General features: G+C 34.7%; 1 protein-coding gene across 1 annotated transcript in view; it reads right to left on the bottom strand.

Annotated features, from left to right (window-relative positions):
* Positions 1-2,283: 2,283 nt before the first annotated feature.
* Positions 2,284-22,635, bottom strand: part of LOC145680636 (LIM domain only protein 3-like) — a 176,627-nt gene continuing 156,275 nt past the window's right edge. The window contains exon 6 of the mRNA XM_081751329.1: positions 2,284-12,495. Within this exon, the coding sequence (XP_081607455.1) occupies positions 12,334-12,495 (162 nt within the window). The 3' untranslated portion in view covers positions 2,284-12,333. The remainder of the gene's footprint in view (positions 12,496-22,635) is intronic.

Below are 22,635 nucleotides of genomic sequence, written 5' to 3'. Positions count from 1 at the left end.
GTGAAAAACGTTTTGAATAAGATATATGAAAAAAAAAACAGATGTCTCCGTTTTAGTTGTCAAAATTTCCACCTATCCCACTTCTAGGGAATGAAACGGGCTAATTTATTTCAGATAAATTGCCTTCTCCAATATATTAATTTTTATTTTAAATATTCTTTTCTATTTGATGGTTATATTTCCAGAATTTTGCAGATGAAATAACCCTCCCAGGTCTATTCAGTTATGTAAGGCTCTAGATACTGTATGACTTTTTGAAACAGAATGCAATTTTTATAGATTTATTTTCAAATGCCAGAAGCTCAATGCCTAATTGGTCTAAGGAGCATAATACGGACAACAGTTCAAAAGGGAGCCAAAACTAGAAGGGATAGTTTAAAAGAACTGGTACAATTTGTCTTACAGCGATATAATTCTGATATGCTTAGTGTGATTTCTCACGTCATGCTAGAGCTTTTGTGCAAAAATCGAGCAGCCAAGCAATAATGTATAAAAGATTCACCGTGACTATTGAAAAAAATTAAGAAAACGTGTGCATTGTTTTATTTTCTGTTTATTGTAAGTTCTATTTTATCTTAATATGTCGGGTGTGTGCATGTATCTCATTATTCATTTTCTTTTAAGTATAGGTCAGCGTTTCCCAACCGGTGTGCCGTGAGTGGGTCACTGGTGTGCCGCGAAGAATCGAAACAAAATTATTAATTTTATAGCAATCAAATTGCAAAACGTAGTGAAAAATGTATATTTATATTTCACATTACTATGAACCTCTACTATGAATCTATAATTTTAAGTTTCATACTATGTTACTGTTATGTACATTTCTAATGCTGAAAAAAACCATTTGTTATAATTGTTATGGGCATTATTGTTTCTTTATTATTGCAGATTATTTCGTAACTTGAAAATTGAAAATATCATTCAATCCTTTCGACAAATAACCTACATTTGTGTTTTAAAAGTAAAAGACATTTGTTTGTTCGTTCGTTATTTAGTGACCTAAGGTTAGATACAGTTTTTAAAAAGAAAGCGTATTTTAAAAACCTGAGTTCAATATTTCATTGCAATTGTTCTCTATTTTTAAATTAGAATGAAAAATAAACATAATGATTTACCACGGGGAAAAACAGTGATACAGTTTTCTCCTTTGTGAGAAGGAGATCAATAATTACACAAAAAATACCACTGTGTTTTATAGTTACAAATAATAATATCTATAAGTGTTCCGCGAGAATCCAAGTAACACCTGTAGTGTGTCGCAAGTTGGAAAAGGTTGGGAAACGCTGGTATAGGTGGTCTACTATTGAGTTGTTAACAGGGAACCTATCTATCTTTAACGGTATTTTTTGCCAGTCCCGTTCGATGCAGCCCCATCTTTCGTGTTATACTTTTTAATTGGGGCATCGAATACATTTTTTAAAAAAAAAAGGTTCTCTCCTAAAACTTACGGTTTTTGGGTCTGATTATTATCGATAGAAAGGCTGTTCTATAAAATTAAGATTAAATTAAGAAGAAAATTAGAGCAGACATTTTTGTACGTAAATTTACAGAACAAGGCCACAAAAAATCGAGACGAGACGTGAAAAGGATTTCTAGTCTCGAGACGAAATTAGAAAGGATTCTTCAAGAAGCGAGACAAGACTAGAATTCGATAATAAGAAACGAGACGAGAAAATCTCGTCGCGTCCCGCCTCATATACAACACTAATAATAATAATAATAATAATAATAATAATAATAATAATAATAATAATAATAATAATAATAATAATAATAATAATAATTGGATTGCTAAAATAAAACAAACTTAGTATTGTATTTTTGAAATTTTCTTTATTAATATTTTTGTCCTTTGAAATAACAATGACGTATACATACTTTCTTTGTTTTTGTATATCAATAAAATGAAAAAAAAGCATTTTCCTCCATAATGACTATCACAGTTTTGTACTTTGAAAAAAAAAATAAGAGGAAAAATGCTGTACATGAATGAAACTCAAAATAAAATACTCATAAAACACTAAAATTATACATCTTCTTTCTTTTTCTTAACAGTACATTTTACAAGGACATAGTAAAATATTTATTTTTATTTATACCAGTATGTTATACTGTGTATTTTTATTATTCTGTAGATTCATCACAAAAGTATTTTTTCTTTTAAATATATTTTTCTATCAACCTTTATTTATTTTTAAAGGTTGACAAAAGATCTTTACTTACAAAACAAAATGTGTGTGACAATTTTCATGTCGATTTATGATGTATGACAAGCTTTATTAAAACTCAGTTACATTCAAATACTACACTCAATACAAACTCGCATTCTTATTTTTCTTTCTTTCTTTCTTATCGAAAAGGATAACAAACTCACACAAAAGTGGAACCTATGTGAAGCTCCACACGTAAATGGTTAGTAAGTTCTTTGGTCTGTACCTCGACTATAAGGATAAGAAAAATCAATTCATTATTATTATTATTTCTTTATGGTTCAGAATATTTCTCCCATTCTTTATCATATTGCTTCATACCACTTCTTTTTACAGTTATATAACATCAGAAACTCCTCCTCCCCTTTATGTAGTCAGAAAAATTACAGTTAAATACTGGCAACGCCCTGTCAGTCTATCCTTCTGACATAACTACTCTTCCTCACCTTGAAGTATTCAGAAAAATTACAGTTAAATACTGGCAACATCCTGTCACTCCATCACTGTTATATAGAAAGTTTTGTTCAAAATTATAGTATAGTCAGTAGCATATTTAGGGAGCTTCCGGGCTTAAGTCCCCTCCTCCCCGAAATGTTATTTACTATATTACAGTAAATGAAATATCTTGCAGAATTTCCACATTTCCAGGACTAAAGTTGGCAAAGACCCCCCCTCCCCAAATAAAATCATAAAAAGGCCACTAAGTGTAGTCTACCTTTTTAGTTAGTAATTTTGTTTTCCTGTATGTCTTCTCTAATTTATTTCATATTTTCTTTCATAATTTATTACACTACTACTCAAAAATAAAGAGAGAGAGAGAAAAAAATCGATTGCACCACTCTCTTTTTAATACTTCAAACGAAATATTCAGGCATTATCCTGTCAGAATGTTGATTCGTATTCTTCAATTTGCAGTTTAAAAAATACAATTTGGATCAGTAATTATGAATATGATAAAAAAATCAAAGGGACTACAATAAAACTTCTATAGTAATATCAGTATAGTCTTATCTAGGAGCAGTGGCGATTCGTAAGGGGTGTTACATTGGTAAAAATTAGGATTTTATCGTTACATGTTAAGAGAAGTACAGTGCAGTAGTATATAGAAGATTTAGAAATTTAGGTAACTTTTGTTCCCTTAGGTTGTTATTACCGATAACATTCAATTTTTACTAATGTGGGTTCTGTCAAGAGAGCCTATGCTGCTTTAATTTCTTATATGGTGTTAATGACTACAATATTTTAATAATTAATTATATTTTAACACATAAAATAATTTAGAAGAAACAAATTAATGCACAGTAGTACTAATAGTTACACTAATAGTTGAGAACAACCTAAAACAGGTTGTAATATAAACATGTTAGTCTTATTGAGCAGTCATACTTTGGATTCAATCAAAAATGAAAATGCATTCCTTTATAGAAATAAAAAGTTCATTAAAGTAGATAATATATGTAAGACGTTATAACAAAACCTATGTGGTACATCTTTACCTGTTGACAAAAGAAATAGTACAATCGAGCATAGTACAGTACTCTACTTGTAAATGGATCACGCTATATTCTTATTACACGTAGTTAACAAACGTTTTGCTAACTTTCCCATTAAACCATAATCATTCAATCATTAAGACACGTTTGAAATTATGACAAGAAACACGTAAAAATGCATAATTAAGTAGCAAAGTTATACTTTTCTCTTTATAGCAAACTTTTTTTTCTTCTATAATTTATTGAAACTTAAAATGTACACGATGTGTCATTTGTGTCAGGTAGGGAATATTGCATTCCAATTACTTGCAGAACAATATATACATATTGATATTAATTTATAATGAAGCTCATTTAGATAGATTCTGTATGTTTAACACCGAATAGACGAAAATTGAAATATTTTAAATGATCCACTAAAATTTTAGGACAGTTTAAAGAAAATGAAATCTTAAATTTTACGTCAAACGGTTTTCGCAGCTAGGCTAAAGGGGACGGTGATGATGAGAAATGAATGAAATGGTGGAATGATGAAGAAAGTGGAAGGAAACGGGAGAACCCTGAGAAAACCCACGCACACGGTGTTTGTCCACCACAAAGTACAGTTTAAAGAAAGAGGATATACTTGGTCGTGAAACGGTAAATATAATATCAACATATTTCCTGTGTTACCCTAAACTGTAACTTAAGAACATGTGTCAACAATTTCTTGTAAGTTTATCTTATGGCTGGAAACCTTTCGGTAAGAGACCTCCTTGAAGGACTAGAAGCACTGGCGTCTCTGACATGTAAAATTTGGGGGGGACATCAAGGAAAGTCATTTAAATGGTACTACCAAGCCCAACCTGTTTATTACCTTCGATTCCATTTGTTAGCTTTCTGATTACCTTCACGGACCCCCTGAGGTATATCAACAAGTCTGTTATAATCCTTCCATAGCCTGAATATTATATTCCAAATAGCGTAATTATTATTTATATGTTATTCTGTTAAATAAATTAGAATAAAATATTGAATATTTTGTAGTTCAAAATATTGAGGGGGACGCGTCCCCCTCGTCCGCCCCGCCAGAGACGCCCATGACTAGAAGACACATTGGAAGTAGAGTGTACCAATCCCGACTGGATTTGTTTGACACGATAGAGTCCGAAGATGTTCTTTGTATTTGGACTTCAGTTGATTTTAGCTTCCAGTCCAGCTGCAAGGCTATAATGAGATATAGACCTACAGCTTAACGTGAGATCCAAACCACATGAGCATTTGCCGGGAATCGAACCCAAGTCTTCCGCGCCAAAGACATGTATGCTATTGTCATAAAAACGGGGAGCTCTGGTGTTCTTTTGTTTGTGCAGTAATGAACCTCCGGGTTTCTTCAGCCGTATTGATATTTAGTTACCTAATTCATGTTGTTGAATTAATTTCTATGACAACATCGCTTTGACATATCTTGTCATCAGTCTAAGATTTTGTATATATGATCATTTTCGATTCTGTACTGTGATAAGTTGGATGGAAGCAAAAAATAATAATAATACTAATAAAAAGATCAAACAGAGAACACGAATACCTTTCACTTTTATATCTGAATCAGGCAATCTCTTGCTATTTTTTTTTAATAGAAAAAGAGTTGAAAGTAAAGTGCAGATTTTTTTTCAACTTGCACGCTAAAGGAATTTATGAAGGTTATCGTAGATCTAACACCGATGCCATGTTCTGCAAGGGTTTATCAAAATGAAAAAGTGAATGAAATAGCCTTTATAAATCTTTCGTTGCGAGGAAATGCATATATATATACGTAACACAATCCATCGTGTGCATATTTCAAACATTAAGAAAAAACTGTTTATTCTAGTATAAAAGTGAATTTTTGTTTTACTCTGTAGTTTCCGTTTAACTTTTCAGATTGGAAATTTTCTTGGCAGCTATGTAAATTTTATTAAAGATATTAAAAACTTCTTAACAATTCACTGTAAGTTATTATTGTTAGTAACATTCTTAGCACTGACGCAAATCCCGGAGGAGTAAGAGAGACATGTCCCCTTCAATCTCGGAACTGGGGGGACTGTCCCCCTCAATAATCCGATTCGAAATGTGTTTTTTGGGGGAGAGAAATGTGATGGTTTCTGCCCGATTGCCACAAAGGAAAGTGAGATGAAATTGATGTCCCCCTAGAATAAGCCTCAAGTCTGCCGCCTCCCAATGTTGAAAACAACTCTGCTCCCCTGATCCTCGACAGCTTGTTTTTCAACTTGATAAATATTCTGAATATCACTTAAAAGAAGAAAAAAAGACTGTGGGGACGGTCTTACCCGTCACCCCCAATGTTGAAGACAAATTTGCGCCGCTGATTGTTAGTGATTGTAAATTTCATTTTAGAACTTCTCATTTTCTTTCGAAACATTGTAAAAGAATTAACATTGTGTTTTCGCAACTTAGCTTTTATAGTTGTTACAGGATATCAGTCAGAATCTAAAAATATAAATGGTTGTTTTTAGTTGTGGTTATATACTTTCTTATTTGAGTTTAGATCCTCTTTCAGCAGTAAAGCTATTCGAGACGCTGATTTGCAGCTTAACGCAGGATCCGAACCACATGAACTCCCGATAGGAATAGAGATGGGATCTCTCATACAACAGGCGCGTACGTTATCAACATAACCACAAGGGATCTCTTGTGAATATGTAGTTTGCTAAGTTACATTAGATATACTACGTTTATTGCGATTAAGATAAATAAGAAGAAAAACAACGTGATGAAGTGCACAAGAGCAGGACAGGAAGGGGCAAACGTATGGCTAAATGGAGAGGAAATCGAAGACTTAAGATGTTCTCGTATTTAAGAAATCTAATATCCTCGGACGGAAGAAGTGAAAAAGACGGAAGTTCCAGAATAGCGCAGGCTAAACAAGCATTCAATAGGAAAAGAGGACTGCTAACGTCATGAAATATGTCGTTGGACGTTCGTAAACGATCTATTAAGACTGGTATGGAGCGTGGTGCTTTACGAATAAGAGACGTGGACATTAAGAAAAGCTGAAATATCCAAGTTGGAAGCATTTGAAATGTTGTGTTGGCACAGAATGCTAGGCATAACATGGACCGAAAGGAAAATAAATGAAGAACGACAGATCATGAAAATAATAGGAAAAAGAAGAAACAGCATACTTGGTCATCTTACGGTCTTCAACACTCCGATTGGATCACTGTGCTGATAGAGGGAAAGGCAGAAGGAAAACCAGGAAGAGGAAGACCAATGACAGAATAACTAGATGCAGTTACGAAGAAGAGACCTTATCAAAGTATAAAACAACTCTCCCAACGGAGGAAAAAAAAATGTTCATGTTGCCCACCAACCTATGTATGGTTGAGGTTGAGGAGAAAAAGAAGACTTTTATTGGGACAGTAACGCACAGGCTACAACTACTTTGTAGAATTGTCCTACAGATAGCACTAGTGTAATTAGAGTAATAAGTAATGATGATACGTCTTCCAAGGGTGAGCTCGATAAATATTTTCATATCTTTCTTCTGCGTTCGATAAATGTGGTCCACTGTTTTCTAAGTCAATTAATTGTGATTTCATTTTATTATTGAAAATCAGTTTTTTTTATGCTACGAGAAATTGTGGTGTAATAAATTGTGTTAAAGGTGATTCATATTTACTTCTGTCGGATTGTTCTCTGAACTTTTTCTCTTGTTCCCTCTTTAAATCTTCTAATTCTCCCTTGCCTGCTTTATTTCCTTAATTCGCTAAATATAATGAATTTATCCTGAAATTTCTTAGGCTATAGATATTCTTGGTTTTTCAATAGTAATTCCGTTCTCCCCGAAAAGGGAGAAGAGTTGCTTTGAAGACTACCCCTTCTCTTTGGTCAGAAAGTTTTATGAGATCTTTAATAGACAAGATGAAAACAACTTTTGCAAAGCCTCCTTTCACTTTTCTTCCTCACTTCAGTTTTCCGCGAATGACTGTACAGGCCTTTTCAGTAAAGACATTTTAATTTTTACTTTATTTTGTATTTTCTACGGAATTTTTATATACATTCTTTCTTGGTAACACGTTATTAGTAAACAGAACAAAAAGTGTTAATAGAATAAATAAATAGATAAATTTACATAAAATGCAAATAAAGTTACTGATAAAGTGAGCGAGTCAAGAAAAATAGTCTACTGACTTGCCAGAATACTTTTTAAAGGCCGAAATGAAGTTTTGGTATTGTTCGCAAATAGGTACTATTATTCTGGAAAACCATTCCATTACAATTTCAAATTTTATAAGTGTACTTTTCAAAGATATTAGAACCAATGTGTTTTCAAAAAAGAAAATTAAAAGCATCAGTAGCATGGGCGGAAATATCGCGGATCATTCACTGATCACTGCCGCCTACTTTTTGACAAAAAAAAATACCTCTTATAAGATGGCCACCTACCAAGCCCTGTCAAAATCTGTCAAAGGTCTTCCCCCTTCCCCCCAGCAGACAATTCCTAACTCCCTCATGATCAGTAGTCTCAAAAAGAGATTAACTGTTTCAGTGCGTTATTTCTGATTGCTTTACTTTGTTGTCATCTGTGCCGTAAGTTCGCTATAAATTCTCGAAATAGGTGTTGCATATATGTGGTTTTGCACTCAAAAATGAGCACTTGATCTAAAAACACAGGCAATTTCAGATATTTTTAAGGGTCATTTTATTTTGTAAATTATTGTGAATTTGCGCTGTTGCACACAGATAGTATTAAGTAATCATACATTTTTCAGTATTAAATCGCAAGTATTGAGTTATAATTGCTCCAATTAGTACACATCTCGTAGCGAACCAGTTTGTAGAAAGTGAGGAATCGACTGCGATGCCCTTTTTAAGCGAAAACAAAGCCAATCAAACTAAAATAAAAAGATTAACCGTTGTAAGCACCTAACCGTCACAGTCACATCAAGTAATCAGATCCTGTTGATTGCATTTGAGTAATGCGTTTTACTCAAGTCCTTAATACAAAAGAACCCCAGTAATGGAAGAAAGACTTTTTAAAAGAAACACTATAGCCTATACGAAGAATAGAATGTAAGAGAAATTACCGTTACATGTACAACAACAGAAAAAAAAGCACAGAACTAAGGGTCTTTGTCAGCACCTGACACTTGACTAATGATGTGCATCACCGTAGAACTTCCTTTACACCCTTCCTCCCCCAACAAAAAAAAGGAAAGTGCGAAACAATCTTCCACGTGCACTTTCAAAAACCAAAGTAAGGCCGATTTTCTATGCTTATACAACTCAAAAGAACAAAAATAATACCCCACATCACCAAAGAGGAAAAAAAAATCAACATAGTGGATTTTCTTATGTTATAGTAGCAAAGTAACACACCGTTGCTTGCCCTCAAACAAAAACAGATCAGGCTAATTAAAGGGTTTTGTGGTCATGTGCCGTTCACACCTAAAAGATGATGAAAAGAACCACAATAAGATAATAGGAAAAAAAAACAAAGACTGTTAAACACGGAACGGTGGTCGGTACTTGTTAAACTATAACTAAAACTTTTACAATACAAAAACATGCTTTAAAAAAATTTAAAAAAAAAAAAAACATTTTACAACGATACAAACTTATGAAAGGTCAAGGGAGAATGGTGATAGAAAAAAAAGTGAGGAAGAATTTAAACATCATAATGGTGGTGGTAGTGACGAGGATCATCACCATTCAGTACCTATCTTCTAGCAAGAAAACTTTCAGAATTTCTAGAAGAAGAAAAAAACAAGCGGTTTAAGTATAAAACATATATATTTGACATTTCTGAACAAATTAAACTTAATGGAGAATTCTGTATCAGTCATCCTAAACGAATTTTATCATTTTTTCTAACCCTACTTCTTTCTTAAAGGATGAAAAACACGAAGAGTGGGCTTGAAACACGTTTTCACACTTTCATGGAAAAAAGCACTGTTGCAGAAAAGTGAAAAATGTTTTAACGTTAAGTTTTCTTTTAAGCATTTACTGGTAATTGAATACGTGATCTTCTCACACAAAATGGTTAAAAGTCTTGCTTTTTGTCAGTTTCTGAAATCTTTTTTCTTTCTTTCTTTCTTTCTTTCTACTTTGCTGATACACAATATTTAGTTATGAACAAGTATATATCTGTAATTTGATCCATCAATTATTCCAGAGGAAAAATCAGTAGTGTAGCGCCTATAGTATATGAAATGAAATAAAATTTTTGAGGTTTACGCCTCACGGTTATACCGATGAGTGAGTGAGCATGATGAGTGAGTGCCGGTAATTTTGTTTTTCAGAGTTGGTAAGCTTCATTTTAAATGTTAATATTGTTAAATTGCTTATTTATTACATTACCTCAGTTTAAAACGTATGAAGCCAGGTACACCGAAATGCAGTTTGAAATAGCAAGGAACGGAGCAATAAAACGTTTTCCACCTCTGTCAATAAATATTTAATTGAACATTTCACACAGACATTATTTTCTCTTCTAGAAAAGAAAATATCAAGGTTTAAACAGTTTACTTTAATCAGTTTAATTAAACAGTTTAATAACAATCATTTTCATCGAATATGATTTAACAAGGATGAAGTGATAGTGCGTTTGTCAGTTATATACTGTAATTTTACAGCCAGTGTAATTGTGCTTTACATGATAATTCTTAACCTGTACGTTTGCCAGTTATGTATGTTATACTGATTTTCGAAAACTAGACATTTCCAAAATGTACTGCAATTCAAAATTAGAAACAAAATCATAATTTGAGATATGAAATTATTGCACACTTTTATCGGTAAAAAATGTCATTAGTGTTTCCTTAAATCCTCTATTGCTTTTAATCCAACATTGTGAATATTATAAGATTATTACTAAAAATCTTTTTTCCAATCCATATACTGTCTTTTAAAGGGAGATTAACGGGCAGATATAGAAAAAAAAAAACTGTACCTGTACAATCAGAAATATGTATATTGCAGCAACAATACTTATACAACTAATGTTATCCGTTGCGTTTCCGATGCTTTTATTATCTTTAAACGCCATCCTTTTTACTTTTCGTCATAAAAGACAGTTTGTGCTAAATAAATGTTATAAATAACTTTTTCGTGTTTCTCTTGTTTATATCTATGTACAAACTTTAAAAAAAAATCAATCAGCGAAGTAAATATGAATTGCATTACGGATTTAATATTTACACTTTATAATTGTACAGTCTTCATCAAAAGAATACATCCACACCCTGTACAGTCAGCGACAAAAGCTCTTTCCGTTTGACGAAATTAGAGCCTGTCTTATCTCAGGTGTGTCCACGGAAAATATGTGAAACATACTTCCACCCCACCCCCACCCAGCCTCTGACGGAGGAACCCCTCTTGTGCTTACGGAAAAGAAGTGAAATGAACTTGGCTGTGTTGCCAATTTTGTCATTCAGTCGTTTGGTCTTGAAGAGTGAAGATCGTAGGCTACTTAGAATGCCTAACAAGACACAGCACAGCGAAGTCCGTGAAATAATTCATTGTGGCAACGCTTCCACATCCAACAACTGAAAGATTTCGCCCGCAATAACTTGTCCCTCCTCTTTCGGGGGAAGTACGGGAAAATAAACATCGAGAATAGTGCCAGAGGGGGCACAGTTGAAATAGACAGGTTTTAGTTTCGTAAATGGAAGTACTATTTGAGTACAGTTTGCAGTAAATTCAAAAGAATGTAATTTTGTGTACGTACCAATCATACTATACCATTATTCCCAAAACAAATTTTACCAAACGGAAAGAACTTTTGTTGTTGACTGTACATGTTACCGTAACTACAAATAATGGTTCGATTTTAGTACATTTTTTTCCTTTTATGTAAAATATAGGGCTATACAGTCCAAATACACTGATTAAATTGGCCATTTGATCCAGAGTAGTAAGGAATATATACATGAACGAGATCTGTAGCGTACATAGAATTTCATTAAGCAGGGGAGAAGTTCAAGCTCTCTCTTAAGTTCACATCGTTTGCGGATTTTTAATGCATATATCTTAATCAGATAATTGTTTATTTTTATCATAATATCTTGTTCAAGAGAAGGAGATTAAAACCCAGACATTCCCCTTTGCGTACGCCACTGTACGAGATAAGTATTTACTTTTGTTTCCGACTGTACAAATATATCATATTTTATATTTATTTCTCTATATAGTTTGCTATATTAATAAAAGAATAGTTTTCTTTTTTTTCTTTTATCTTAGTTCTCTCTGTATATCTCACACATGCTTCCACACGCACACAAACGTTCAACATACACACTCCATATTTACACATACATGACTTGACTTTATGCAACATGTGAATACCAAAGATTTATTTGTCAATACACTCTTTTTCTTCCTTATTTTTTTTTATATTCATTTTCACACTAATACGAAATACTTCGTTTCGAACTTTCCCGATTTATTTGGTTTCATGGTAACTAGGTTTTCTATTATTTATTTATTTATTATCTTTCTTGTTTCTTGTTATTTTAAGGTCTTTGGAATTTTGAGCATGTATATTTCTCTTCTTCTTCTTCTTCTTCTTCTTCTCTCTATATTTATTCATTTATATTTATTTATACATGTATACTTTCATAACACAAACCAATTGGAGCGAATCTCCTTCAACTGCTATTTCCCATGGGAAGTGTGGGAGTTTTCGGTCCACTCTGTCCTCCTGACATGTTGTTATTGAGATCTCCAAGATTTCCCTGAGGGATTGGGTTCGATGCTCTTGCAATGGCCGCTCCATTCAATTGTCCATTTATGTGTGTTGGTATTGCAGGCTGCAAAAAAAATAAAGAAGAAAGAACAATAAAGTATCGATTAATCATTGAATTCTATTATTATTATTATTATTATTATTAGTAGTAGTAGTAGTAGTAGTAGTAGTAGTAGTAGTAGTAATAGTAGCTGTAGTGCCCCTCTCCCTGAGGGATCGTGTGCAAACCCCCCGAATTTACCATTTTCCTCCAAGTTTACCATTCTTCACCTCCAAATTTACCATTCTCCCCCAAAATTTATCATAATTCACCTCCAAATTTACCATTCTCTTCCTAAATTTACCATTCTTTATCACCAAATTTACAATTTTCCCACTAAATTTAACATTCTTCATCTCCAAATTTACCATTATCTCCCTAAATTTACCATTCTTTATCACCAAATTTACCATTCTCCCCCTAAATTTACCATTCTTTACCTCCAAATTTTACCATTCTTCCCCTAAAGTTACCATTCTGCCACTCAAATGCACTTTTCTCCAACCAAAAATTTATTATTCTGTAATTTCATCGTACCATTTTCAATGAAAAGTTGTGGTACTCAAATATTTTCGTGGGCGCAATCTATGCCTTAAAATCTGCCTGTGGGTACCGCTGAGTATTAGTAAAATGAAAAACAAACCATATGGTTGTGCACTTTAGGTTCAAACAGATGGATGATTAATGAAAATGATTGACTATGAAAAAGTTGGTGGGATGAAAATGTGGGAGAAAACGGAAGGAACTTCTCAAACCTAAGTATAATCATGTTGCTCATGGACTGGGATTATCGAACCAGGTACCCTCCACACTATAGGTGAGCGCTCGATCACTCCTTAATTCGCCCCAACCAGGATACTTGTCTCCCCATGATCTTTTAATTGTCTCCCCGCTAATTTAGTGGCTAGCGGTGTGGGTTCAATTACCACTGGGAGAGTACAAAAAATTTAATTTCGGAATCATTCAGTTTCATTAGCCTAAACGGCACAACCGTGGGATAATAAACTAAGAATTTCATTTCGTGGTCTGCAAATTAATTAACCGACTACGTATATATATTTTCACGCCCAATTTTAACATAGGTGCGCCAGTTTTTTGATTATTATTATTATTATTATTATTATTATTATTATTATTATTATTATTATTATTATTATTATTATTATTATTATTATTATTATTATTATTTATTATGTTTGAAAGAATATACACTCCCGGCGGTCCTACATAAATTTCTTTAGGATCTGATGGTAATCTTTAAAGTTAGATTCTGAAATACTTCAACGGATGCTGGATTGGATTAATCATCTGAAAGTAACAAGCTTATAGGCAACCATATATTATCTACCGTGAAAATGGTTGCATAACACCACAGGGATTATACTATAAAGTTTCGGAACACTTTCATAGTACATTATATTGACTGTTGTTTGTAACATTTGAAACATGTGGATTATAAGTGCGTGTGTAAAGTCGATTGCATTTTCTTTTTGAAGAACAGTTTATAATTATCTTACTTAATTTTCTACTTAATCCAACACCCTTCAGAAAATTTGAGGACAGTTAAAAGGCCCACATTCTTCAGAGGGATTGGCACCTCCAATACGATAATCAGCGTATGGCCTTAGACTACTCAACTACCGACTAAATTCGTTACTTTGCTTACAAACTTCTCTACAGTAAGTATATAAATGAAATGTAGAACTACGAAGCTGGGTGTCTATTTGAACATTTTATTATTTGTAAAGTAAACTAGTATTTTTCCCCACTGTTACATAAATTTTGCAGAACAAGGTTATGTTTTCAAATAGACATATTCAAACTACCAATTAAGAGAGTAAATGTCGGGTTATAAGTTTAGTCCAAGTATAAAAAGGAAATAAAATAAATATGAAAATTGGCTACAAGATTTGAAAACTCACAGTAACTACAATGTGATAGACTTGTGCGATCATGATTAGCGCCTAATTACATTGCTAATTGCCCTCATTTACTAAATACGTAAATTGAGAAAAAATAGTTCATTTAAACTATAACTAGGGCTGTAACAGTGTACACCATGTGATGAAATTTGGTTTGTTACAGCGTACACAACATGAAAATTGAAGTTTGAATTGCTTTAACGATCCAACAATTGAAAGTTCTCTTCCTGCCGCCTGGCAGTTAATAATTTCTCGTAATCCTCTTTGTCCATCACTTCGCACACAAACCGTGTCCAACCATGATGTACGTGAGAAAGGACTGGAGGCGGCAGTACAAATTTAAATTTGCACGCTGCCTCCAGTATGCTGTCAACAACGCATTTCCCCTTAACCTCCGTCCTCTTAACCTCCGTCCGTGAAGATGCAAAATATTCTTGGGACGTTTAATTTGGCTGTAGAAAAGCGTTTCTATCTATTACCATTTTTACTGTATAATGATCAACGTTAAAACCGGATGTGGTTGATCCCTGCCACTCACGGTTTGAATAGAGAGTCAAAAAAGAAGATGGTACCTATTCTTAGAACGCTAAGTGTATCCCCCCGCAAAAAAGAAAACGCTCCTCACTCTTTATCTTTTCCGGTCTATGTACATAAATCAATATTAAAACCGGATATTGTAGTGGAATTTTATCACTTTCGATTTCAGTAGAGAGTTAAGGATGGAAATTAAATACATCATTGGAACGCTTAATCTCACTGATTATCCTGATGAGCCACTCCCTATATTCCTAATGGAAATTCAAATCGTTCCCACAATGCAACAAAAGTGACTGCGACACTACCGACTAGAGTTCTAACTTAATGCATCGTCTGCTACTGGCAGTAGCTAAGTGTATCACTGGCAAATTCTATCAGACTCACGCGCTCTGAATGATTTGATTCGTTCTTGCTTTTAATAGTTTGTTGTACCCAACTTCCTTGAGTGGCGGCGCCACCAGTCTCCAAGTTTCAGCGGGAAGACCAGCTGAAACTTCTTATACTATATTATTACTCTATGCTTAATCGAATGCAGAAAACCACTTCGAGCTATTTATTATCGTTTTTGATCCATTGTGATCACTGTTAAAACCGGAAATTATTGATTACTACTTCCGGTTTGAATATCACCTCCATAAAAGAACTCGACTCCTAACTTTTGACCCTCTACATCCTATCCAAAATTAGTAGTGATTCGTCCAGTAATTCTTGAGTTTGTATCCCAGAACAGCGTATAAACAAGTCGTATAAACCGGAGAACAGCGTATAACAATCAGAACAGCGTATAAACAGCGTATAACAATCAGAACAGCGTATAAACAGCGTATAACAATCAGAACAGCGTATAAACAGCGTATAAACACTGGATTGTGTTTTCCGGTTTATTTATACTTACTGGATTGTATACAAGAATTACTGGCTTGTATTCTCCGGTTTATACGCTGTATTTAGAGAACAGCGTATAACAATCAGAACAGCGTATAAACAGCGTATAACAATCAGAACAGCGTATAAACTGCGTATAACAATCAGAACAGTGTATAAACAGCGTATAAACACTGGATTGTGTTTTCCGGTTTATTTATACTTACTGGATTGTATACAAGAATTACTGGATTGTATTCTCCGGTTTATACGCTGTATTTAGAGAACAGAGTATAACAATCAGAACAGCGTATAAACAGCGTATAACAATCAGAACAGCGTATAAACAGCGTATAACAATCAGAACAGCGTATAAACAGCGTATAAACACTGGATTGTGTTTTCCGGTTTATTTATACTTACTGGATTGTATTCTTCGGTTTATACGCTGTATTTAGAGAACAGCGTATAACAATCAGAACAGCGTATAAACAGCGTATAAACCGGAGAATACAATCCAGTAATTCTTGAGATTGTATCCCAGAACAATCAGAATAGCTATAAATGAGTTCTGATTGGTAAACCAAAAACCTTAAAAATTAGTCCTTACATTAAAGTGTAGATTACGCGTTTTTAATACGTAGCACACTGTCCTAGACAGAAAGAGCTTTAAGAGACTCGAGATCTCCTCTAAGCTAAAAGATATTATTATACAGTTCGTACATATTAAACTAATTGTTTTAGTGTTTCAAAAATAAATCTTTTTAGCCTTTTTTTCCCAACCCACCTACGTCCTAGCTAAGCTACTGAAAAAGATTTCCTTCTCCTTCGTCTAAAACTTTTCCCAATTAGCTTGGGTCGGCGTTATGGATCGCTGACCACCTTTCTCTATTTTGTGTCATATCCACTAAGACACCATACTCTATTTGGTACAGTGAATTCTTCCTTCCACTTCTTCTTTAGTCATCCCCATATTCGTTTCTTACTCAGTTCTACAGCATTCATTCGGTGAGGTACATATTCCAAATGTCTTCTTCTTACATGTCCAAACCATCGAAGTATGCGTTTTTTGCAGTTTTTCCACTACTGACCTTACATTCATTATCGGCTGGGGTCGGCTTCACTTCATTTCTAACTTTCCTCTTCTGCATCACTCCACATTTTCACCGAAACATCTTTATTTCAGCAACATGCAACTTCCTTTCCTCTCTCTTCTTCCCCGTCCAATATTCTGCTCCGCATAATATGGCAGGTCTTACTGTTTGGTAAACTTTTCCTTTAAGTTGTGTTGGTACCCTATAGTCACACAAGACTCCTGACGTTTCTCTCTATTTTGTTCAACTCCTTCTAATTGTGCTGTTTATATGTTCCTCTATTTCTTAATATTCCTGTAGCATTGATCTCAAATACTTCAATTGCTTCGTCATTATCACCTTTTCTGCTTTGTCCAATCATATTCATTTCCGATCTCATTTTCATTCAATGGGCAAAAAAGATATTACGTCTTTCTTTTACTAATTCTAAGCCCATTTCTTCCCAATACTTTTCTCCAGGTATCTAATTGATTTTGCAGTGTTGTCTTGGTCTCACTCGAGCATAAAATTTAATGGTAAAATATAGCGAGAAACGATTTCTTTAGCACATATTTAGTTTCCAAAGAATAGATTTAATGTTAGTTTCAATCTCTCTCTACAGGGTGGTCCGGAAGTGGGCGTACCCCACCCCCCTTTAGTTTCAACAGTATAGTGTTAGTTACAGTAGAATGTCTGTACACAGTTACCTTGAAGTCTTAAGAGTCTTAAGAGTCATAAACATCGGTATGATCACGATCCATGTCGTAACACAGCTGAATTCTGCGCCAAGTTTTCGCAGATGTTTTGTGGAGATACTCCGGAATCACGAGGGTGAAGGCGTGTTCCACAGCTGCTCGTAATTCCTGCAGTTTCGCTGTACTGTAGTTTCTTTCGATGAAAGAACAACTTTGATTTCGTTGTGGGGCCACATAGGAAACTCATTTGATCTAATTATGTATTCATTTTGTAGAGAGGGAAGATCTGCCAGGTAATATGACATTGATAAGAAACAGCATTGACAGGCAAACAAGAAATCGACAGGGTAGTGGATGGTTTTCCAGTCATACTACTTGTTGATTTGACGTTGATAAAAAAAAAAAAAAAAAAAAAACAGTGTTGACAGGCAAACAAGAAATCGATAGCGTAAGTAGATGGTTTTCCAGTCATACTACTTGTCGATTTGACCTTGATAAAATACAGTGTTGACAGGCAGACAAGAAATCGACAGCGTAGTAGATGGTTTTCCAGTCATACTACTTGTCGATACATAATTGCATGTACACTGCCAATACTTGTCACACTGTTCACTCCTTTTCTCTTTTGTGTTTCTTTCCTGTTTTCTCAGATCGAAAAAAAGAAAATCGCGCTTCTACATCATATAACGGCAGATTAGAAATGATTCTCGCAGGATGTATAAATTGTGGAAAGGGTAGTTGATGTTGATTGACTTGAGTTTTGAGTTTAGGCTATATGAGACGTGGACCTACAACTTTAATGTGGAATTCGAACCACATGAGCTCCCGCCGGGAATCGAATCCAGGTCTCCCACACCAAAAGAGCATATACACGAACGATCTTGGGTTATTGAGGTGTCAGAGTCGTTCACATAAGTATTACCTGCCACACGGTTTTCTTGATTAACTTACCATCATTAAAAAAAAAAAAAAAAAACTTCAAAAACAAAGTTTATAGAGTGATAATATAATAAGAGTGCGTTCTTCGTTGAATTTGCGATTTTTTTCCCCTCCTAATACGTCTCAATTTGAATGCTTTTATTCGTACACCCTCACATTTTGAAAGTACGTGATTTAAGCAGACTAATTTGGTTGCTACCTTTCCCAACTCGTTTCTCCCCCCCCCCTGCCCCCATCCCCCTGCCAATCTGATCAATACCTGGCTCTGCACAAGATGGGAATAAGATGTATATTAAGGCGAGTGTCTCATTATGGGTATGGTATATCGTCCTGATGACTTATTCCGTAAAAGAAAAAGAAAATGAAGATATTTTATATATGAGAAAAGAATCTTCGAAAAAACAAACGAGCGGGAAGAAGAGGGGGAGGTTATTTCTGTTGTAAAGTAGGAAAGAAAAGGAGATTCATGAGTTTGTTTTAGAAAAAGAAAAAGAAAGAAAAAAGTACATTTAGTTCAGTAAAGGAGTAAAGCTGTTGGGTGGGGCTTTTTTTTTATTTGGATGATATCTTGGGAAGAAGTTTTCTTGAACGGTGATCAGAGAATCACTGTTTGTGGCGGCTTTTGAAAAATTATTCTTTACTTTTCTCTCAGCTCTGGCTGAAGCTAAAAGTCATTCTGAGAATGGAACAGAAGAAATATATCGCTTCGAGAAACAGAAAAAGAAAAGCCCAAAGATAAAGAAAGAAAAAGTACCTATCTTTTGTTTGCCGTTGATTGAGAATGGCTGCTAGTCAATCTTTGAGATTAGCTGCGAAAGAGACGGCATGAAAAAGTAGTTTATATTCTTTTTCCCCAAGTTTTTTTCCCTTCTTTTGTATTTGTATGTAAACGCACACACCACACCTTCCATTCATGCGTTTATTATTTTTATCTATCTTAACACATACGATGACATCTCAAGAATTATTTCATGTACTTTGAAAATGAAATGAATTGAAATATCTAGTTTAATGTCACACGAGAATAACGAAGACACTCGTGATGTTAATGAATGTTATAGAAAAAGGGGAGCAAATGGGTGGACACTAAGATAATCCACGCACACAGTATTTGTCCACTACAAAGTTTTCTTGGCGCGAACCACGGACACCACACACTAGAGGTGAGCTCCATAATGAGCCGCAGTGTATCCTATAAGTAATTTTGAAATCTAGGAAAGGGTGTATGTACATATATATATATATATATATATATATATATATATATATATATATATATATATATACAGGGATAAAACTGAGGGAGAACGCCATTCTCCAGCTTCCAAAAATATCTATGGCGTCTTGCTATAGTAATTACAGTGGGCAAAGATAGTCACGGGGGACGGCGTAATGTTATCAGACCCCCTCACTTTTTAGATCCACTTTTACTCATGCATACATATATATTTTCAAGGCTATGTTGATATTTTTTAAAATTACAATTGAAAAGAAATATTATTTTTCAAAACATCTTATGATTTTTTAAGTGCAGGCAAAATATACTGCCTGAATCTTGAATAAAGAGAAATCTAATTGTAAAACACTGCCCGCAATGATATTCGGAACATTACCTAATTTTCTTTCACTGTTTTGTTTTTGTTTAGATCTCTCATTCGTTAGTCTATCTAATTCTAATGACATTGCAATAATATAATGACATGATTATATTATTGACCAAACAAGCTAGTTTTGTTCCTTGATTGGATTAAAATTTCAAGTCCCTATCAGCACCGAGGCCACGATGAGACACGGACTTTCAGCTTAATATGGGATCTGAACCAGATGCGCCACCGGGGAGTAAGTTTCTTGTCACGATGTGAAACTATAGTAGATATATAGACAATAGGAGTCCAATATGCTAGCCTAGAAGTTATATAGTTATCAGTCTCAATTTCAATAGGTCATGATTGGCCAACCTTTTTAGGTGTGAGGGCTATTTTTCATTCCATAAATCACTGGTGGTCTACTCATCTGTAACCTAGCCCCTAAATGAAATCATAAAACAACAGCAGTGATCGATACATACAATATGACACACACAATCGCAGGCTATCTCTCGCAACTTACTGGTCAACTAGTAGACCGCGGTTGTCTGTGTCATCTTTTTGTACCGATCACTGTTATTGTTGCATCAAAAGTTCGAATATATTTCAATCAAAAATTTTCTTCTACGCATTGTATCTGGAGAACTACACATAGTGTAGGTCAATCTCAAACTATCACTGAGCTCGGTACGATGTGCTTATTCCGTAGAAAATACGAAAATTCGATTTAGGGGCCGTTCAAAAATTTTGTGACCCCTGATTCAAAAACTAATTATTGGCCAAGATCGCAATTTTTGATCCATTTTTTTATCATTCTTAAAATTTTTGCTTTATGAAAAAATGAAATCTTTCAGTTTTACGTACCACAGTTATGCCGGCAAGGGTAAAGGAGACTGTGATGATGAGAAATGAATTGAATGGTGGAATGAAGAAAGTGGGAGGAAACGGGAGAACCCCCGAGTAAACCCACGCACACGGTGTTTGTCCAACACAAAGTTCAGTTGGCACGAGCTAGGATCGAACCAGGAATCCCACGCACCAGAGGTGAGCGCTCTACCACTGAGCCAATTCTTGTCTTGTGATTTCCCTTAGGGGCTAGTAAATAATGATCGATATGCAATTTGCTAGTCAGCTAGCAGACCGCGATAATCTGTATAATCTGTTTTTTATGATACCATTTAGATGCTAGTAAACAGTGATCGATTAGTAGACCGCGATGATCTGTGTCATACTGTTTGTATTGATCATGTTATTATTTGCTTATTTCCTTTAGGGGGTAGTAAACCGATCGATACACAATTTGCCGTTCGAGGCGTTGGCCACCCCTGCAATAAATGAATAAGAAGGGGAATGAAACTTACTCTTAGGGAGCTGAATATATTTCAAAAGACAAATTCTCGCTATTTCTTATAGTTTTTCTCTATTAGAGCCGGAAGCCACAGACTTTTAATTTCAATACAGCGTGGTCTGGAAGTGGGCGTACCCCTAATTGGTGTTTTCTGACGGTTTTAGGTTTTACCTACATTTGTTTGGTATCATTGCTTGGCATTGTCTGGTAACATTGCTTGGCATTGTCTGGCAAGCTTGCTATGCATGTTCATTTGTTTCCTCAAACGTGCGCAATCACCTGAATCAGATGTTTTCTGGCCGCTGGATTGGAAGAGGTTGTGAATCTTCATCAGCTTCCTTTGCCTGGCCTCCAAGAAGTCCTGATCTGACGACATCAGACAATGCTCTCTGGGGTTTCATAAAGCAACAAATAAGAAACACTCGATGTCACACAACGAAAGAAACTGGTAGAGCGCTCACCTCTAGTGCGTGAAGTCCCTGGTTCGATCCCCGTTAAGTATGTTTGTGGTAGAAAACATAGTGACAGAGGATTTTCTCGGGTACTCACGCTTCCTCCCAATTTCTCATTCCACCAATTCTTCATTTACTATTCACTTGTTTTAATCATCGTCTCCCTTAGCCTAAAGGACATAATCATGGGACGTTAAACTCAAAGATTTGAAAGATGATTATTGTTTTTTCACAAAGAGCATATATTTCTCTAACAAACAACTGAACTTTTCAGGGGCACTTAAGAGAATCTCAGGGGGGTTGACCTCCTGGCTACCCAATAGCTAAGGTCTACATTTAATCTACCTTTCTCAATAACAATCGTATATTTATGTATAACACAAAATAAAAATTAGTCTTGTTTTTCTCTTCAGAAAAACCCTGGTCTCCCTTTAAAAAAAATCCCTTAATGAGCTTGTGCTCCTTTTTCCCCTCAACCTATGAACTACGTATGAAACGCAATTCCAATTTTCCTTCATTTGCTTGCCTTCCCCGCCGCTAAGGCATGCCATGACGTACGTACTAAAACTTTAACTCCGGGCCTCAGGAATGTCGGATTCAGTTACAAAGCCCATTTAATTAACATTGCACATAAGCTTCAAAAACCTGTCTGGAGACCACTTCAGCATACTCCCCAAGCTTAATGCACAATATTAGCTACCAAATGGGCTACGCAATACATACATACATAATACACACACACACACAG

The sequence above is a fragment of the Thermobia domestica genome, chromosome 3, assembly GCF_964235325.1.
Source record: "Thermobia domestica chromosome 3, izTheDome1.hap1.1, whole genome shotgun sequence".
In the NCBI taxonomy this organism is placed as follows: Eukaryota; Metazoa; Arthropoda; class Insecta; order Zygentoma; family Lepismatidae; genus Thermobia; species Thermobia domestica.
This window is presented reverse-complemented; position numbering and strand designations above follow the sequence as displayed.